The sequence below is a fragment of the Panthera leo genome, chromosome D1 (genome assembly GCF_018350215.1).
Source record: "Panthera leo isolate Ple1 chromosome D1, P.leo_Ple1_pat1.1, whole genome shotgun sequence".
In the NCBI taxonomy this organism is placed as follows: domain Eukaryota; kingdom Metazoa; phylum Chordata; class Mammalia; order Carnivora; family Felidae; genus Panthera; species Panthera leo.
The window spans coordinates 110,393,128-110,410,103 of record NC_056688.1 but is presented as its reverse complement, the minus strand read 5'-3'; the positions used below and the strand labels follow the sequence as shown (position 1 = coordinate 110,410,103).

General features: G+C 48.2%; 1 protein-coding gene across 8 annotated transcripts in view; it reads left to right on the top strand.

The window, feature by feature from the left end:
* KMT5B (lysine methyltransferase 5B) overlaps positions 1-16,976 on the top strand; it is a 58,260-nt gene that overhangs the window by 32,832 nt on the left and 8,452 nt on the right. For 5 of the 8 annotated variants that reach the window (XM_042904796.1, XM_042904790.1, XM_042904791.1 and 2 more), the window contains 7 exons: positions 700-768; positions 5,063-5,228; positions 5,612-5,721; positions 7,230-7,396; positions 7,691-7,710; positions 7,792-7,928; positions 13,943-14,139. In XM_042904796.1, coding sequence (XP_042760730.1) covers positions 700-768; positions 5,063-5,228; positions 5,612-5,721; positions 7,230-7,396; positions 7,691-7,710; positions 7,792-7,928; positions 13,943-14,139 — 866 coding nt within the window. Of the gene's footprint in view, positions 1-699; positions 769-5,062; positions 5,229-5,611; positions 5,722-7,229; positions 7,397-7,690; positions 7,711-7,791; positions 7,929-13,942; positions 14,140-14,437; positions 15,447-16,976 lie in introns of those variants that run through there. The other 3 variants (XM_042904798.1, XM_042904795.1, XM_042904797.1) reach the window with 3 other exon arrangements.

Genomic DNA, 16,976 nt, shown 5'->3' with positions numbered 1-16,976 from the left:
GGGAAGTACTTCGATTTGAGTGACTCTTGTCAGTTATGAAAATTAAGTTCTTCCCTCTAACCAGAGAATAGAGTTGTTAGTCATGCCTCTGATTTTTTTTAAAAACAAGCGGAGATCTTGTACGAGTGCTGTTGTACAGCAGGGGGGATGCTTTCTGTCACGGCCCCTTGTTTTAGGCTGCGTGACCCAGAGATCTCAGTCTCCTGAGGCGTTGGGGAGACTCACTGGACGTTGGGCTGAGCAGGAGAGAACGTGACAAATGGGAAGAGTCCTCGTGGGGCTTTTGGAACTTTTCTCTATTATTTGGTCCAAGCTGTACTTCGGCCAGTGCTGTAACTGTCGAATTTTAATTTGGTTGTTTACGTAGTATGTTTCGTGTCCACTGTTGGATGCGAACTAGAAATCAGTCACCCTAAATCTCACTGTAAAGTCAAGTGCTTGACTAGAAAGCGTAATGAAACTTCCAGACCTTCTAACTTAATATGATCGAGGGGCAAATGATGTGTGGGAAAGAAAGAATCTCAACATCTCGGCTTTTGTTACTATACTGAGTCTGCCCGTGGTGTCACAATCTTCTCGAGTGTCACAGCGTTTTAAGGACTTCTGCAACAACTGCTATTGTAAGTCTGTTTAGAAATGACAAGTACAAATTATTCAAATAGTTTTTTATTGTTGTTGTTTGTTTTTGCATTTATATAGCGCCTTTCCTTCGAGGAGCTCAAGGCATTTTTCAAAATCTGACAGTTTTCCTCACAACAACCCTGTGAGGTAGGTAGAGTGCATTACAAACAATAATAAGATACCGACTAACCTGTTTCGGCCTTTATGATGTTCTTTTATGTTACTTAATTGGAGGTGTCAGCATAAACACGACTTTTAGAACGTTTTGCAAACCTTTTCAAATAGCTTGGTCTTAGTAACAGCTATATTTAAAGAACCACTCGTACTGCATAACAGGGTAATTTTGTAAGAGAAAGCATTCATCAAAAGATCAGGAGTCACTCCCTGGGATTAGCTGAGCACTGCCGGTAGGACTCAGCCGGGGATGTCTCTGGTGGTGGTCGACTCTCAGGTCAAGAAGGAGCGAAGAGCTGTGGTTCTAGCATGATTCCTCGGCACCTGCCAACTGTCCGTGTGCAGTTAAACTTTCCGAGAGGGGGAAATGTGTTCACGATGTTGCCTCGCGGTCTTCTTATTTGATATCTTAAATATTTGAGCATTTTCTCTCTCTTCCTCTCTCCTTCCCTTGCTCCCTTTTTTCTGTCCCCCTCCTCTTCCCCTCCCTCCAGTCAGCTCTTGGTTGTACTTGCTCATGGAAGGGCACAGTAGCACAGCTCACACACATCTGCAGCTTTTCCTTCCCTGGTCACTTGGGTTTGGAAACAGAAAAACCAAATAGCAAGAAAACCTGGGAAGTCAGTCTCTGGAAAGAGTGGGGAACAGGTGTGTGGGAGTGTGAATTCATGTTTCTTTCTGCCCTTTGTGATAAAAATGATTTAAATGACATATTTTTGTATTTCACGTACCAGCCACTGATCAGAGGTGTGGGAAGAGAGAAATAAATGTTTGGTTTATTTAAAGTTGTCAAGTTTGTATGAAGAGGGGGAGGAAGGACGGACCGATTGGGAAATGCCAAACACCTGTCTCTTGCCTCCCCTGCCATGCCATTTGCCGTCCCCCGTCCCCCGTCCCCCAGATGCTAAATTCAAAAGTATATATTTGTGTCCGGCCCTTTCACTGTCTCCGGCTGGGCTCCGTGCTGTGCTCTGTGGCGAACGCAAGTCAAATCCTATTCTGATCGTGAAACGCCACCAGGGGGGCCCCCGGAGCTCCCGTGAGCGAGTAGGACTGGGTAACGGTAGTCCCTCTGTTAACGGCCCTCACTGGACCTGGTTTTTCTCATTTATGGAACAAGAGGGTTGCTTTAGAGAACCTAAATTCCCCTTTAGCCTTGAGAACCGTGGTGTGAGTGAGGATAGCTTTGTACAGTTCGTATGGGAGGTCTAGAATGACCGTGGGTCAGGAGGGGACCGAGGGAATTTTCCTACTCCGTAATACAGACCCAGGTCATTGCTTTCAAGGGTCTTGAGTGCCTTTTGCTCTGGCCCTATTAGTTGTGAGAGTCTTATGTGATTAAGTAATTTTTATCTTCCTGTGGTATCTGTCATGATGGGATTTGACTTGAACTGTCAGCCAGGTGATTTGGATGTACTTCTGTAGGCTTCTCAAAAACGACTGTCTCGTCCCCTTCCTGTCTGCACCCAGAACCATCTCCTCCTCCTTTGCCTCAGTGTCATTTCACGCCTTCTAGCAGCCAACCGAGACAGAGTTTGACAGTAAATTACATTTTAAGTGAAATGGAGGTTCTTGCTGGTGAGTAGCACGAGGGACGGTTTTGGGGGTTTTGTTTGTGTTTGAGGCAATAGAAGGCAGGAGAGCAGAAACGAAAGTCAGCACAGGAAACATAGAAGGCAGACCATTAGTCAGTCAAGAGTTGATTACTTAGTGTTGGTTTCAGCATATAAATGGTTTGGCATCATGAACAAAACTAAGGCTAGCTGGCAGGCAGTTTCGGGTAGGGAGGGACATGCCTCAGGAGGTGGAGGGCACACAGAAAGCCTGTCAGGAGGAGCCAGTGTCCGTTCCAGGTCCGTAACCTGTTTTTCTGACAGGTGCTTAGGAGCTTTAGGCGAATTCAGCCCTGACTTTGGTTTGCTCTCGAACGCATCGAGCCGTGTGATTATTTGAGAACAGAGCGTCCCCGTTGGTCAGTTCCACGGGAACCCGGAGATCGCTGGGCCCTTCCGGGGTCTCGTAGCCCGGCCGCTTGACACCCTGGGCTGCTCGTCGTGCTCTGAGTGAGCTGCTGCTTTTCTGCTTCCCGCCGTGTCGCATTCTGTGTTGCCTGCAGGGGTGTGCCTCAGCCGGCAGCTGCTTGCTCGTCTGGCCCGTCCTGCACGCGCACGTGACCCCCTAGTGCAGGGCTGCAGCCAGACGGACTTGGGTTTTCTGAGGAGCCCGGTCTGGAGAAGACCGCTTGTGGCCACAGGTACCCCGTAGGGTAGTCGACCTGCGTGGGAGTATGGGTGCTCCCACAGTTCTGCGGGTGATTTTTAGATCATTTTAGTGGTGGTTCTCCGACAGCCTGGTTGAAGACCTTCAGAGTTGTCCGAAGGACTTGCGCTCGTCTGCCCGTGAGGGCGGGCTGGTGTGCTCATTGGTCGAAATGGAAAGTAATACGGGGCATTGCCCATTTGTCCATTTCATTGTCCAGTTGTCCAGTTGTCCATCTGCTGTCTCCAGGATGGGTTCGAAGTCTTCCTGATAGTCCTGCTTACCAGCTGTGAGAAGCTTTACTGAAACAGGAGCCCGTGGGTAGTTTGTTCTCCAAGGCGTCAGCCTGCTTTCCTAGCTCCAGAAGTCCTCTAGAGGTCCTGTCCAGTAAACAGTATTTTACCCATTCGGGATCTCACGTCTTCCCTCCTCTTTGTTCTAGTACTCGCCCTCACTGTCGCCGGCCAGCTGACTCCCTCGTTCATGTCTTTGAACCCAGCTTCCTTACGATCCTCTGTGTAGGCTCCCTCTCACTTTGCCATCCTTCTTTGGATTCTTTCCTGCCTATGGTAGTATTCTGCTTTTCCTTTAGAAGGCTGAAATCACAGCATTCCTCATTGTCAACTCCCACATCGTTGTCAACTCCAGAACCCCTTCGCGAACGGATCTTACGCTTCAGCGAGCGTTTCTGTATCTAAAGTGCTGTAGCGTGTCGTTTGTACCCTGCTAACTCGCATTAGCATGGCGACGCCTTGCTTAACTGTTGGATGCATACATGTGTCTTCTAGCCCCACTGGAGTCTCCATTCCAGAACAGCGGTCAGGTCTTCTCTCTCCTGTTTTTCACCACAGCACCTGCGCACGCGGCACCTAGCAAGGAATCCTTGGTGAGAGACTGTGGCTTGAGATGTCCCTGAAATGTTACGAATACGTTTGTGATAGCTCACCTAGAAAAAGACTTCTGCTTCCTGTGCTGGAGTTTGGGCCAGATCTTCCTGCGATTTTAGAGTTCTCAAGTTTATGAGACGTGCGGTTTGTAAATGTTGGAGTAAGGTGTAGTTCAAATATATTTTCTTCTCAGCCACTAATAGTTTTTTCTTAACACCTTATCTGAATAGCAGTCTACTCCTTTTGTTGTTGGTAGATTTAAAAACAACAACAACAAAGAACTTTATTTGGGAAAATGAGCCAAAGGCAATTGACATGAGAAGACATTTTGAAATTAAGGTCCAAGTACCTTTGTCATAGAACATGTTTTACTGGGAACACAACTTTAGAAAAAGGGCTTTACCAGTGTAAGTCTTTCTTGGACCACGATCGCATCGTGTGTGACTCTTGCTAGCGGTACAGCATTCCGAAGGCATTATAGCTGGTTTTGTTACGGAAGCCTTTCAGCTTTGACGTCACCAGTTTAGCAACACCACCATTAGAGTTGTGCTTTTTGCCCTTTTTGTTTTCCGAGTGCACCTCTCAAAGGTTAATTTGACGTGGATGTTAGGACATCAGGGTGTATTTCAGGACCTCTTGGGGCACTTGATTTGGGGGGTTTCTAACTGCGCACATGGAGAGTGTTCTGTTTGTGGCAGGATTTTGTTTGCTTCATCCTCCCGAAGCTCGTTGCCTTGCACTCTTCTGGCTTGGTTGTGCATGCTCTGGAAAAGTTCTTGTCGCTCTGACTCTCAACCAGACCAGCTCTATTGTAGGTCTTTTTGTACCATCCAGATTTACAGGACTAGTGTGAGCCTGAGGCAGACAGCTTCGTTTGAGTCATCTGGTCATTTCTCAGTTAACGAAGTAACAGTGAAAAAAAAAATCAAAATACAGTTGGAAGAAAGAGAAGTTCTGTTTCCTGGTGATGGCTATTACTTGTGCAGTAATGATTTATCAGGATTGCTGGTTATCCTCTTTTATTAGGTCTGGCTGTTTTCAGGTTATTTCTTGCCTCACGATTTCTCTACAGTGGCCCAGGGATGGCAGTTAACTAAAGCGAATGTTTTGATTTCGTTCAGATTTCGGCCTATTAAGGGAAGGCAAGAAGAACTAAAGGAAGTCATTGAACGTTTTAAGAAAGATGAACACTTGGAGAAAGCCTTCAAATGTTTGACTTCAGGCGAATGGGCACGGCACTATTTTCTCAACAAGAACAAAATGCAGGAGAAATTATTCAAGGAACATGTAGGTTTATTGATAAGATTACTACTATTTATCTGTGCGGATAAGAGTAGAGTAAACTAAAACTTAAATTTTAGTGAACACTGAAACTTTTAAGTCAGTTTTTCATAAAGCTGATCAATGTGAAGATCTAATAACACATAAGATCGTTTGTATAACTCTCCAAAGAGACAGCTTGGTTCCGGAAGTGAAATTCTCCATGAACTTTCAGAGGAACATGGCCAAGCCGTCAGGTGCTCAGATACGTGAAATTGTAAAATCACAGAGTTTGTTACTTAATGATCCTAAATGTTTCACATTTCGGTGACGATTTGCTTTTGTGATTCTGAATAAGTCTGACGGGATAAACAATTTAATACAAATACCATTATTTTCTTCTGTTTTAGGTATTTATTTACTTGCGAATGTTTGCAACTGACAGTGGATTTGAAATACTGCCCTGTAATAGATACTCATCAGAACAAAATGGAGCCAAAATAGTTGCAACAAAAGAGTGGTAACTATTACACTAGTATAAACCCGTAATATCCTGTCGGTTAAAGTTCTCTCTTAAGTTACCGTTGCTAAGAAAGTTGTGGGAAGGAGTGAAGCCAGAGCCTTGGCCCAGTGACCTGGGTCAGGACAGTGGAATTAGAAATCTGAGTTGAACCAGATCCCGTCTCTCGGCCCGCGCACTTTGACCGAGTCGGAATGCTGCTCGGTGGTGAGGCTGCCGAAGGAGTCCAGGTGCCGGGGCTGGAGAACCTGGCTTCCGTGTCCCGGAAGGCCTGCTCTGGGCCCTCCGCGTCCTGCTGGCCTAGAGAAAGGTTGGGTGTGAAGTCTCAACGATCCTAGGAACTTCACAGGTGGAAATGTCCTGCCGAATTGCCTGCTTAAGTATATACGTATACATGTATGTGCCAACTTAAGTAAGGGTAGTAAAGTTGAGGCCAGCTAGGAAGGGTAGAAGCCATTCATGAGAGAATGTGTGATCGTTTTTTTTCCTCTAATGCCCGTTCCTACCTCACCTCCCAGAAGAAGGAACATGTTGCCCTTCTTATAAGCTGTCCTCACGTATTTTTTATAACAAAAACGTTAGGATCAGGTACCTGAAAATGGAATGGGCAAAGAGCAGTATACCCAGGCCTCTCGGGTGGGTGCGCGTGTGCGTGCGCGAGCACCGTCAGTTTGGACAGGTGCACGTGCGCGAGCGCACATCGTAGTGTATCGAGTCCGCTGATCCGCTCCCCCAGCTCCCGGTGCTGTCGGTGGACGTGTAGCTTTCTGGTCTTGTGGTCTAGAGCCGCACCGTCCAGCACAGCAGCCACCAGCCACTTGTGCCTCTTGGGCCCTTGAACGGTGGCTAGTCTGTAGTGAGAAGTACCGTAAATGTGATTTACGCGCCAAGTTTTATGGTAAACTGTGTTCCCCGTTAATGTTTCTTCTACTGATTACCTGCTGAAATAGTAGCGGGGGCCTCTCGGGTTCAAAGACTCTACTAAAAGTAATTTCACTTGTTTTTTCTTTACTTTCTGGTTGTCATTACTAGAACACTGCAGACCCCGCGTTTGGCTTCCGTTACGTTTTCCTTGGATGGCGCTGTTCTAGAGGGTGGTGTCCTCATCCCGGGTCCCCGTGACCTTTACTACTACTGCTTGTCTCTGTCTCCTCCGTCCACTCTCAGCAAGTTGCATTCGCTGTAGCAGATGTTTCAGTGCTCCCTGCCTGCACCACGCTGTACTAGGGACCGTAGGGGACTCGGAGACGAGGTAGCACGGCTTCTGGCCTGGAGCACCTCCCGGTCTCTCGTAGGGCTAAGGCAGCTGTAGGGCGGCTGTGGCCCGAGGCCGTCGGGCGTCCAGGGAGGAGGAGAGCGTAGCCCAGTGAAGGTCCCGGGGGGTCAGCCAAGATGCACACAGCTAGGTCTTCTGGATTCCCGGTATTTATTGGACAGGCGTATTTTATTAAAAGAAGCCTTGTTATTTATAATTACTAGTAATTTTTAACATGACATATTTTAAATAGGAAACGAAATGACAAAATAGAATTACTGGTGGGTTGTATTGCCGAACTTTCAGAAATTGAGGAGAACATGCTGCTTAGACACGGAGAAAACGACTTCAGTGTCATGTATTCCACAAGGAAAAACTGTGCCCAGCTCTGGCTTGGTCCCGCCGCCTTTATAAACCACGGTAAGCTGCGCTCCTCGGGTGGCCGTGCGAGTGGCGGGCAGAACTGCTAAGACGCAGCAATGACCTTGTCAGACTGCGTGGAACCTCGTCTCCCTGTAGAGGAGGCTGGAAATAGGACTTCCTTATTTTTCCCCACCAGCGTATTAAACAAACAATCCTGTCGCTTAACCTGAGACCTAAACTTCTATCAAAAGTTGTGAAATGATGTGGAAAGCTTATTTCAGATTTCTGTAATTGTTCGTGTTTCAGATCTTATCTACAGTTAATTGACTTTATCTTTTGGACATTTTTCAGATTGCAGACCTAACTGTAAGGTGAGCATAAACTTTTTTTTACTGCAAGTATTTTGTTTCTGCTGCAGGTATGAGTTTCTTAATGAGTTCATTGTATTTCAGTTTGTGTCAACTGGTCGAGATACGGCGTGTGTGAAGGCTCTGAGAGACATTGAACCTGGAGAAGAGATTTCTTGTTATTACGGAGACGGGTTCTTTGGAGAAAATAACGAGTTCTGCGAGTGTTATACTTGCGAAAGGTACGCGTCAAGTAAAATGTCCAGCTTGTGTGTTCTTGTAACCGCCTGATGATTATTATGGGCACCAACTAACATTGCTTCCTTCTCCTTTGGACGCGGGGGGGGGGGGTGGGTAGTCTCTTACGTTCTGTAGCTTTGGTCCGATAAAATGTGCATAAACAGTCGGGGGATACAGAGCTCTTTGGGGGCCGTGGCCCCTGAGCCTTTAGAGTTTTCTTATCACCAGCTGCTGCTTCTGAGTAGATCAGAGTCCCAGCGTGCCTAAAGAGAGGACGGGAAGTACCGTACACGTGTGTACACGTGCATATCCGCGCGTGTGCACACAGACACCCACAGTGCCAGAGTGGGGTTGCCCAAAAAATGGCAAGTGACCTTCACTTCCGATAATCATGTGAAAACACTGAAGTTGTCCTGTGTATTACCAAGCTGTGGCTTCTGGATTTTTTTTTTTTTTTTTAAGTTTATTTTTGAGAGAGAGTGCACGCATGTGAGGGAGGGGCAGAGAGAGAGGGAGAGAGAAACCCAAGCAGGCTCTGCACTGACAGGGCAGAGCCCAACACGGGGCTCGATCTCAAACCACTAGACAGTGGCCTGAGCCAACATTGAGGGTCAGATGCTTGGCCTACTGAGCCACCCAGGTGGCCCAGGATTTTTTTTTTTTTTATTTGAACATAGTTGACACACAAGGTTACATCAGTTTCAGCTGTACAGCTCAGGGATTCAGCATCTCTGTACATCATGCTGTCCTCACCACAGGAATTTCTACGTTTTGATGCACGTACTCTTCAAGATTCCTAAGTTCTGTCTCTGAATAAGGAAGCTCCTCTTGTGACCCATCAAGATTCTGGAGTCCTTGTAGAAATCCCCCAAATCTGACTTAGCCAGACTGCTAGCTCACACTACTCATTGGAGTGATTTCTGCACCCAGGAGCTCGTGGAGGCGACGTCACACGCTTGTCTTGCTAGTCCTGCAGGAAAGCTTCTGTTCCCAGGCAGTGCAGACTTGCATGGGTCACCCAGGGGAGCCGACCTGGACTTGTTGAACCCATTTTTCTTTTTTAAGTTTGCTTATTTTGAGAGAGAGAGCACGAGCATTAGAGGGAGAGGGGCAGGGAGAGAATGGGAGAGAGAAACCCAGGTGGGCTCTCCACCATCAGCTCAGAGCTCAGGGTGGGGCTCGAACTCACAAACTGTAAGATCATGACCCAAGGCGAAACCAAGAGCTGGCCTTCTAACTCACTGAGCCGCCCATGCGCCCCGAGCTCATTTTTCTCGTCTTGTACTGAGCTGGGCACTTTGCTAACCCTGACTCATTCAGACTGCACAGCCATCTGTGAGAGAGGGAGTAAATAGAAGCACGTCCACACTGCGAGTACAGAAACCGAAGCGTCTGAGCCCGGGGCAGCCGAACCTTGGCCCTCGTTCTTGCCACTTCGTGCCGCTCTTGCAGGTGGGGGGAGGGCTGTCCAGTAGCACCGCGGCTCCCGCTGAAGTCACCCAGCCGCTGGCCAGCCTGCGGAGGGACTGTGAACGCCCCAGAGGTCCCGCTTCCCTTCTTTCCAAGTAGTGGGAAGTGTCCCCCTCTGTCAGGCGAGAGCAGAAGGCTGGAGTCCTGTGCTGCCCCAGCTGTTTCTCTCCCATCGTCGGGGTCCTCGCCATAAGGAACGGCAGGAAACCTGTTCCTGATGCTGCTGAGGTTTTGCCCCCCCTTTTGGGAGGGGCAGCAAAAAAATCCTTCATTTTCTACGTAAAAAATGGTTTGAACATTGGTTCAATCTTAGACCAGTGCAGAAAAAGACCTTTAATCCACAAAATAATTTAATTGTACTTGAACAATGCTTCAGACTCATTATCTCGAGACAACATAGGGTAGCGGTCAAGTACCTGAGGTCTGGAGCCTCCCGGAGTTGAAATCCTGTGACTGCACGTCATTAGCTATGTGATCTTGGGACAGTTTAACTGCTTTTTGTGCCTGAATTACCCATCCGTAAAACGGAGAGAATGTTAGCAGCGGTCTCACAGGGTCGCTGTGAGAATTACGTTGGTTACTTCACGTGATGTGTGTAGAACGCACAGTTAACACTCAGGCCTTATCTATAAAATTATTTTGTGGTTTCTGGTTATTTGCCCTTTAGAATATAAGCTCCATGGAGGCTTTTACCTTTTCCGCTCATTCCCAGCACCCGGAACACTACTTGGCACATAGTAGGTCCCTGACGAATGAATGAACAGATGAATGAATGGACATACAGTATGCTAAGTAAGCTTTTGGAGGCTGTCCTGAGAAGGGTAACCACCTACTCGGGATTCCGGACCAAGCCTGAGACAGCTGTGTGACTAGTCGAGCATTTCATGTATCATCATGTTCCTCAGGCAGATTAGTTCTCCTCTGTGAGCCTCAGTTTCTTCTTACTGGTCAGGTGGGGGTGATCCTGCCTACTCCACAGGGTTATTAGTATGAGGAATAGACACACGAGCAGATCCTTTTTTAAGGACAGGCTTGACATTAAACAGCCATAGCCACCTTCAGACTGTTTGAGCAGCTGATTTAGAGTTGATTGCAGCTCTTCTGGGGAGTTCTCAGGAACACCAAGGAGGGTGAGACTGGTCAAGAGGACTCACTCAGCTCTTCCTCAGGTATCAGCTGAGGAGCTAACTCCTGTTAGGGCTCGTGCGTGCAGGGCGAACCAGGCTGGCACAGTGCCGGCCGTGAGGACGCACGCACGTGCTCTGCCAGGAGCCGCAGGACGTCACAGAGCCGGCTCTGTGAAGAAACGGTGAGCAGAAGGTTTACGGAGGTTCCGAGATGATGGGTCAAATCTCCTGGATGCGTTTGATGCGTGTCTGTAGCTCTGACCATCCTGACACGATAGTGATTGTTCTGCATTCTTAGGTACTGCTAGTTTTCCGGGAGAACACTTGAGGAGTAAAGTCTAACGAATGACCCCAAAATGGGAAGGATTAGATTATTTTTAAGCTTATATGAAAATACGTCTGATGAAGTTAAGAAAAAATGTCTGAAGCGTAGCTTGAGATTTGTTTTAACACATACTAAAAGTTAGGAGGAAACAGTTGTGACCGACCCTCGATAGTGGCCCGGAAATGGACAAATGGGTGATGGGATATGAATGGAGGCCTGAGATAGAGGCAAGTGTGTATGAGATCTTAACATCGCATGTGGAGAAACGATTTCTGTCACAAATGATGTTAGTATGATTCATTATGCATCTGGAAGAGAAGCCAGATTCAAGGCGGATTAAAGATTTAAAGTTTAAAATACAATGCAAAATGATTAGAAAAAATCGAGGAGGCTTTCTGTCTAATGTTGGAGTAGTGGAAACGTTGTATGTCAAAGAAGACAAGAAATGGTGAACACGAACACGTTTGGTCAAAATCGAAGTCAAATGATGAACCAGAGAGGCAACGGCACCCATCTGGCACAGCGTTAATAATCCTAATAATAAAAAGCTCCTAGAAGCTCACGAGGAAGAGACAGACTCCGAGAGGAGGGCAGGGTAAGGAGGATGCCGCACAGGAAACTAGGGCCGTAAAGCAGACGATGGAGACAGGAACCAGGGATTCGTTGTCACGGTCAGTCAGAGCAGCGGAATTTCAGAGTTGTACCTTACAGTGCTGGCGAGGATGTGGAGAAACGGGCCCTCGTACACTGTTAGCAGGCGTGACGTGAATTGTCCGGCCATGGTTGTTACCGATCAGCGCGCCCTTTTAGCTGGCCGTCGGTCCCGGGCGGAAGAACCTAGCCTGTGGAAGTAGCAGTAGTTAGTAAGGATTTGCTTTCAGAGCAGCGTAGCAGTTCGTGCCCGTGGTGGCCAGCAAACCCAAAGACGCCCTGCGAGTTCCAGGAACCAGCAGTGAGGAGCGATCGAATCCATCACGGATTGTTTCTTCAGTGGAAAAAGTACACTCTTCAGAACACACGTTCCGTGGAGATTTATCCGTCCGTTGTGTAACGGCAGAGCCGACTGCCGAGTAAGACGGACGGTGTGCTCCTGTTTTGGTTTTGTTTGCTTAAAAAGATGCAGCGGTGTAAACCGGCGGGCAAGACCGTGGCGGAGGATAGCGCACTGGCAGACGGCCCCCCACCGGTGCCTCGGGGCTCCGGGGCTGCGGGCTGGCTGGCTGTCGACTTGTGCTTCGTGGATTTAGGTCCTAGCATCATTCTGCTGGTCACGGCAGCAGGAGCAGGTCTTTCTTCCTTAGGAAGAAAACGTCAGGGAAGTAGCAGGGGAGTGGTAGAGTTGTAACGAAAACAAAAAACGACAAAAACGACTCTCTGATTTCCAGACAAAATAATTGCACCGTGATCATTTGTGGTGAAGTGTACTTTCAATATGGTCCATTTTTCTAGGAAGGAACCAAAAATGTTACAAGTTGTGGGGAAAAGGCATGAAATGTCTGAAAATAACGCATTACTCCCTTAATCCCTATGAAATGAATCGCCTTTGACATTTCCTATTTTCCGTTCTGCGCATACTTAAGCGTGGAGTGGAGGGAGGGGAACTGCTTGCCTGGCTTGGCGACGATCACCTACAGGTTTTAGCTCAATTTCTCATGCACCTTCCAAAAACAGCACTGAGGCAGCCACACGATAAGCTTGTGATTTTCACAGAAGTGTTAATGAAAATGGAATCCCAGATATGTTCTAGAAAGGTGAAACAAGCAAGAATGCTTACCTTGCTTGCCGGAAGTCGTTTTGGCAGTAGGTTTAGGTGTGTGCCCCCTGGCGATGAGACGTAGGATGGCAGGGAGGGACCCTGTAGGCGCCAGCATCTCTCCCAGGCTGGAGGGTGCCCACAGTTGTGCGGCGAGTTCAAAAACCGAGTTGGTTATACGGCTTTTCTTCAAGCTGAGGGCAGGCAGTGAGGCAACTCCGGGAAGGCAGTTTCGGCCCAAACGAATTTCTCATTTTTTGCATGTGATGCGTAGCGCTTTTTTGTAACCTCATTAACTTATTCTTCTGAATAGAGCCGAGTAGAAATGTACCATTACACACTGAGTCAAGTTAACGTCTGCAAAGCTAGGCTAATTGAGAATGATCAGAGCCTCTGCGAGCACCTTCACTTCAGAAGAACTTACATAAAAACATAAATTATTATTAGAGTGGACTACAGATCATTCTTGCCCCGTGGTAAAAGCAAGTTTCTGACGTCTTGTATTTAGTCATATTTTGTTAATTGTGGTTATCTCAATAACTTGAAAGAAATTAAACAGTTTTTATTGTCCCACAAGTCAGATTTTCACTGATACAGTGTAGCCACCTTATACGGGATGCCAGTTAAGGTTTCTTTGTATCTAATGTTGAATTCTTAAGTAATGGCTTAATTTATGGAAATTCTCTGGTTTCTTTTTTTAATCCCTTAATTTTTTTTTTTTTTTAATGTTTATTCATTTTTGAAAGACAGAGACAGAGCACAAGCAGGGGTGGGGCGGAGAGAGGGGGGTGGGACACAGAATCCGAAGCAGGCTCCAGGCTCTGACCTGTCAGCACAGAGCCCGACACGGGGCTCGAACTCACGACCCGAGAGATCATGACCTGAGCCGAAGTCGGATGCTCAACCAGGCACCCCTAATCCCTTAATTCTTGATGTCAGTGTTGTAGTGTTAAATTGTGTAGAACAGAGCTAGAATCTAATTAACAGGTGGGTTACTTAAGCCACAACGCAGACCTGACTATTGCACTAACCAGTTTTGAAATTGACGAATTAGTTCTTTTCACCTACGCGTGGACTTCTACAGGGCCTGGTGGTTTCTCATGGGCAGTTAGTAATGAATTGACAGTAGTCCAACAATCTGTTACTTTACGTCTAGAGGGTTTTTTGTGTTAATTTTATATACAGTTTTAATTCTTCCTCGAGTCCTAGACCGGGTACATTTCCAGTGATGACTGAGGCCTCATCAGTGCACCACAACTGTTGACTTGATGTGGCCTCGAGCCCTCAGCAGCTGAACTTACTGTCAGTACGCTGTTTAACCTGTGCTGTTTTCTCTTTCAGACGGGGAACCGGTGCTTTTAAATCCAGAGCGGGACTGCCTGCACCTGCTCCTGTTATCAATAGCAAATACGGACTCAGAGAGACAGATAAACGCTTAAATAGGCTTAAAAAGTTAGGTGACAGCAGCAAAAACTCAGACAGTCAATCTGTCAGCTCTAACACTGATGCAGATACCACTCAGGAAAAAAACAATGCAAGTAAGTAAGGGAGATTTGATAAGCATATATCTTCGTTTTTCTTTTTTTCTTTTTTTAAGTATTTTCACACAATTATCTTTCTAAAGTGTGCTTCACTTCAGTAGTTTTGATCTTTTAAATCTTGAGAGAAACCCTGGGACTCGTGTGCTTCAGCAGCACTGCAAGGTTCTAGACATGATCTGAGCACAAAAGCAGTCTGTGTCCCACCTCCAGATTCAGTCCTGTGCCCTCGACTGAACTGTCTGCTTTTCTTGAATACCTGGTAACTGGATATTACGTTCTTCATCATGTGTTCCAGGGTCGTCCTGTGTTTGAGAGACACATTTTCAAGGTGTTAGTTTGACTGTCATGATGGCATTAGGTCCTGCGGGAAGACGGAGGACCGGGTAGAGGCGTAGAGGCGCTCACGCGTCCCCGTGCCGAGCCCCGGTCCGTTAGCACCCATGACGCGGACTTGGGCAGTTTGTAGCTTCTGGCCTCGAGGCCTCCACCTTTTTACTGCTTGCTTGCCCTTTTCAAAATGAACTGAACCAATTCACCAAACTGCCAGTTCCCAGACTCAGAATTGGGAGAGAGGAGCGTTTCGGAGGTTGCTGTACTAGGACACGTGTTAGCCACTACTGAAAACAGCGAGAGAGGTGAGAAGAAGAAGCAAGCCTTAAGATGCCAGTTGTACGAGGGGGGCAAGACCATATGCAGACTGGAAAAAGAGAGAATGGAGAATAAAGAAAAGAAAGCGAAGAAAGCCTAACCGGGCAGAAAGGAAACGCGTCGTGTTTGTGGAGCTTTGAAGTCCTGGAACCAGTTTCATGGCTGCCGGTTTCCTCTGGTAACACCGGCTTCCTCTCCTTGCCACTAAAGCTGTAGGCTCGTTAGTCTGCTGGTTTCTGACAGGAACAGAGTCTCAAAGTTTTGACTCCCTGATCCCTAGGGACGCCCGTTTCGGCGCGCCGAGTATCCCCGGCTACTTGGTCGCGCCTCCGTGCCCTCTTAAGTCTGGCTGTTCTGGGCTCCTCTCCCTGTCTTCGGATGTTTTCAGCCCAGCACAGGTGCACCCCTTCCCTGCAGAAAACCCTGGAGCAAAGGGACGGCAGCTCCCACGATGGTGAATGCCACTGCCGTGAACCCTGCACCTGCCTGCCGCCGGGGGCCGGGGGCCGGGGGCCGGGTGTAAGCCCAGTAGTGGAAGAGCAGTGATGCGTTCCTACTCCAGCCCTTACTGTCCCAGGTGAACAGAGAGAGAGCAAGCAGTTAGCCCGTCATTCACTGTTGACTGTTGGTTCTAACAATAAATGGAACATAACCAATGTTTTGTTTTTGGAGTCTGGTTCCTTGGTGAAACTGGAGACTTGTGAAGCCTGGTTTAGAAATACGTGCATGAAACACTAAAGAGCGCGGCCACGGCCACCACGCTGCCCACACCGAATGGCTCTGTGACACGGGGGGCGTTAGCTCTATGCCGACTGTATACATACTGAACTCAGTACACCGCAGAGTCTAAAAGAGCGTAAGATAGACAGCGTCTGGAAGTGTACTGACTATGTGACCAGCTAGGGAATATTTATTAGTAAACCAAATGCTTCTTAAAAGCCTGCTAGTTGTTGAAGAGATACGGAGACGTGTGGGACTTGGGCCCTCCGTCAGGGAGCTTACGCCTTAGCTCCGGGATACGACGGATACGCAGGTAGTTAGGCAGAACCCGCTAGAAATGCCATGGCTCGAGTTCAGAGCGAACAAGTAAGCCCTTTGAGCTGTGGTCCCAGCATTACCGAGTAGAAATGCGTTACTTTCCAGTGACTGCTTACAGAGGGGGCTGACTCGGTTCAAATTCCCTTTGTGCAGAACGATGGTTTCGAGTACTTGGAAGGTTGAGGTAGCTAACTTTGAGGGCCGTGTGTTAGCGTTGACAGGCGTGGCTCCGTGCTGTGGAGGAGCCAGAGGCTTAGCACCGGTCACCCTGAGGCCACCCCACACGAGGATACATTCACAGCAGTATTCCCGCAAGCCCCCCCAGGTATCCTCTCAGGTGGTATTTCTTTTGGTGTTTGTGTCTCGACCCTCATCCCCCCCCCCCCCCGAAAGAAAGACTTTCTGAAATGCCAGCCGGCGGCAAAGCCCGAGCTGCCCGAGCCTCTCCCAGAGGAGGCGGGTGTAATTGCCGCGTGTGGACCCAGGGGGCCCTCTCCGTGTGCGGCTGCCAGTCTTCCCTGCAGTCTGCTGAGAAAGGGGGCACGGAACTGCTTGCTGGGAACAGCTTGTGTATTCTTTTTAAAGAAGCATTTCTGCCCAGTCGGGAGAAAAATTACAATCTTCTGTGCACTGTCTTTTGAAAGGTGTCTCGAGAGCCACGAGTTGACTGTTGGCTTTAGCGTCTGGAGACAGGAAACAGCAACGTCCACTTTCACAAAAATTCGGTCCACAAGCCTGAATGATAACGCCATTGTTAGAAGATTCTGGTTTTTTAGGCCTCTCGTGCCTCCGTGGCTAGGCCACCCCCCCCCCCCCCCCCCCCCGCCCCCATAGTCAGTGCTGCGAAAGGGGATGTGAGTCCTGTCACGAGTTGGGGTGAGGCCCAGAAGACGAGGCCAGTGCCATAAGCTTATCCTAACTCCGGAGCACCTGTCCTAGAGATGGTGGGCCGGGCCCCGCTCTAACTCGGCTGGCACGGACATCGCTGCTGGTCTGAACGCTCTTTGCTGCTAAGCCCGTGGGCTCCTTCGGAGGCCCTTCCGACACCCTGTTCCGGGCAGCCGTGCCAGTCTGTCGGTCGTGTGAGGTTGGAAGTTGCCTGACAAACCGGAACGGAAGCCTTTAAAGTCTCACCGAGGGTTTTCTGG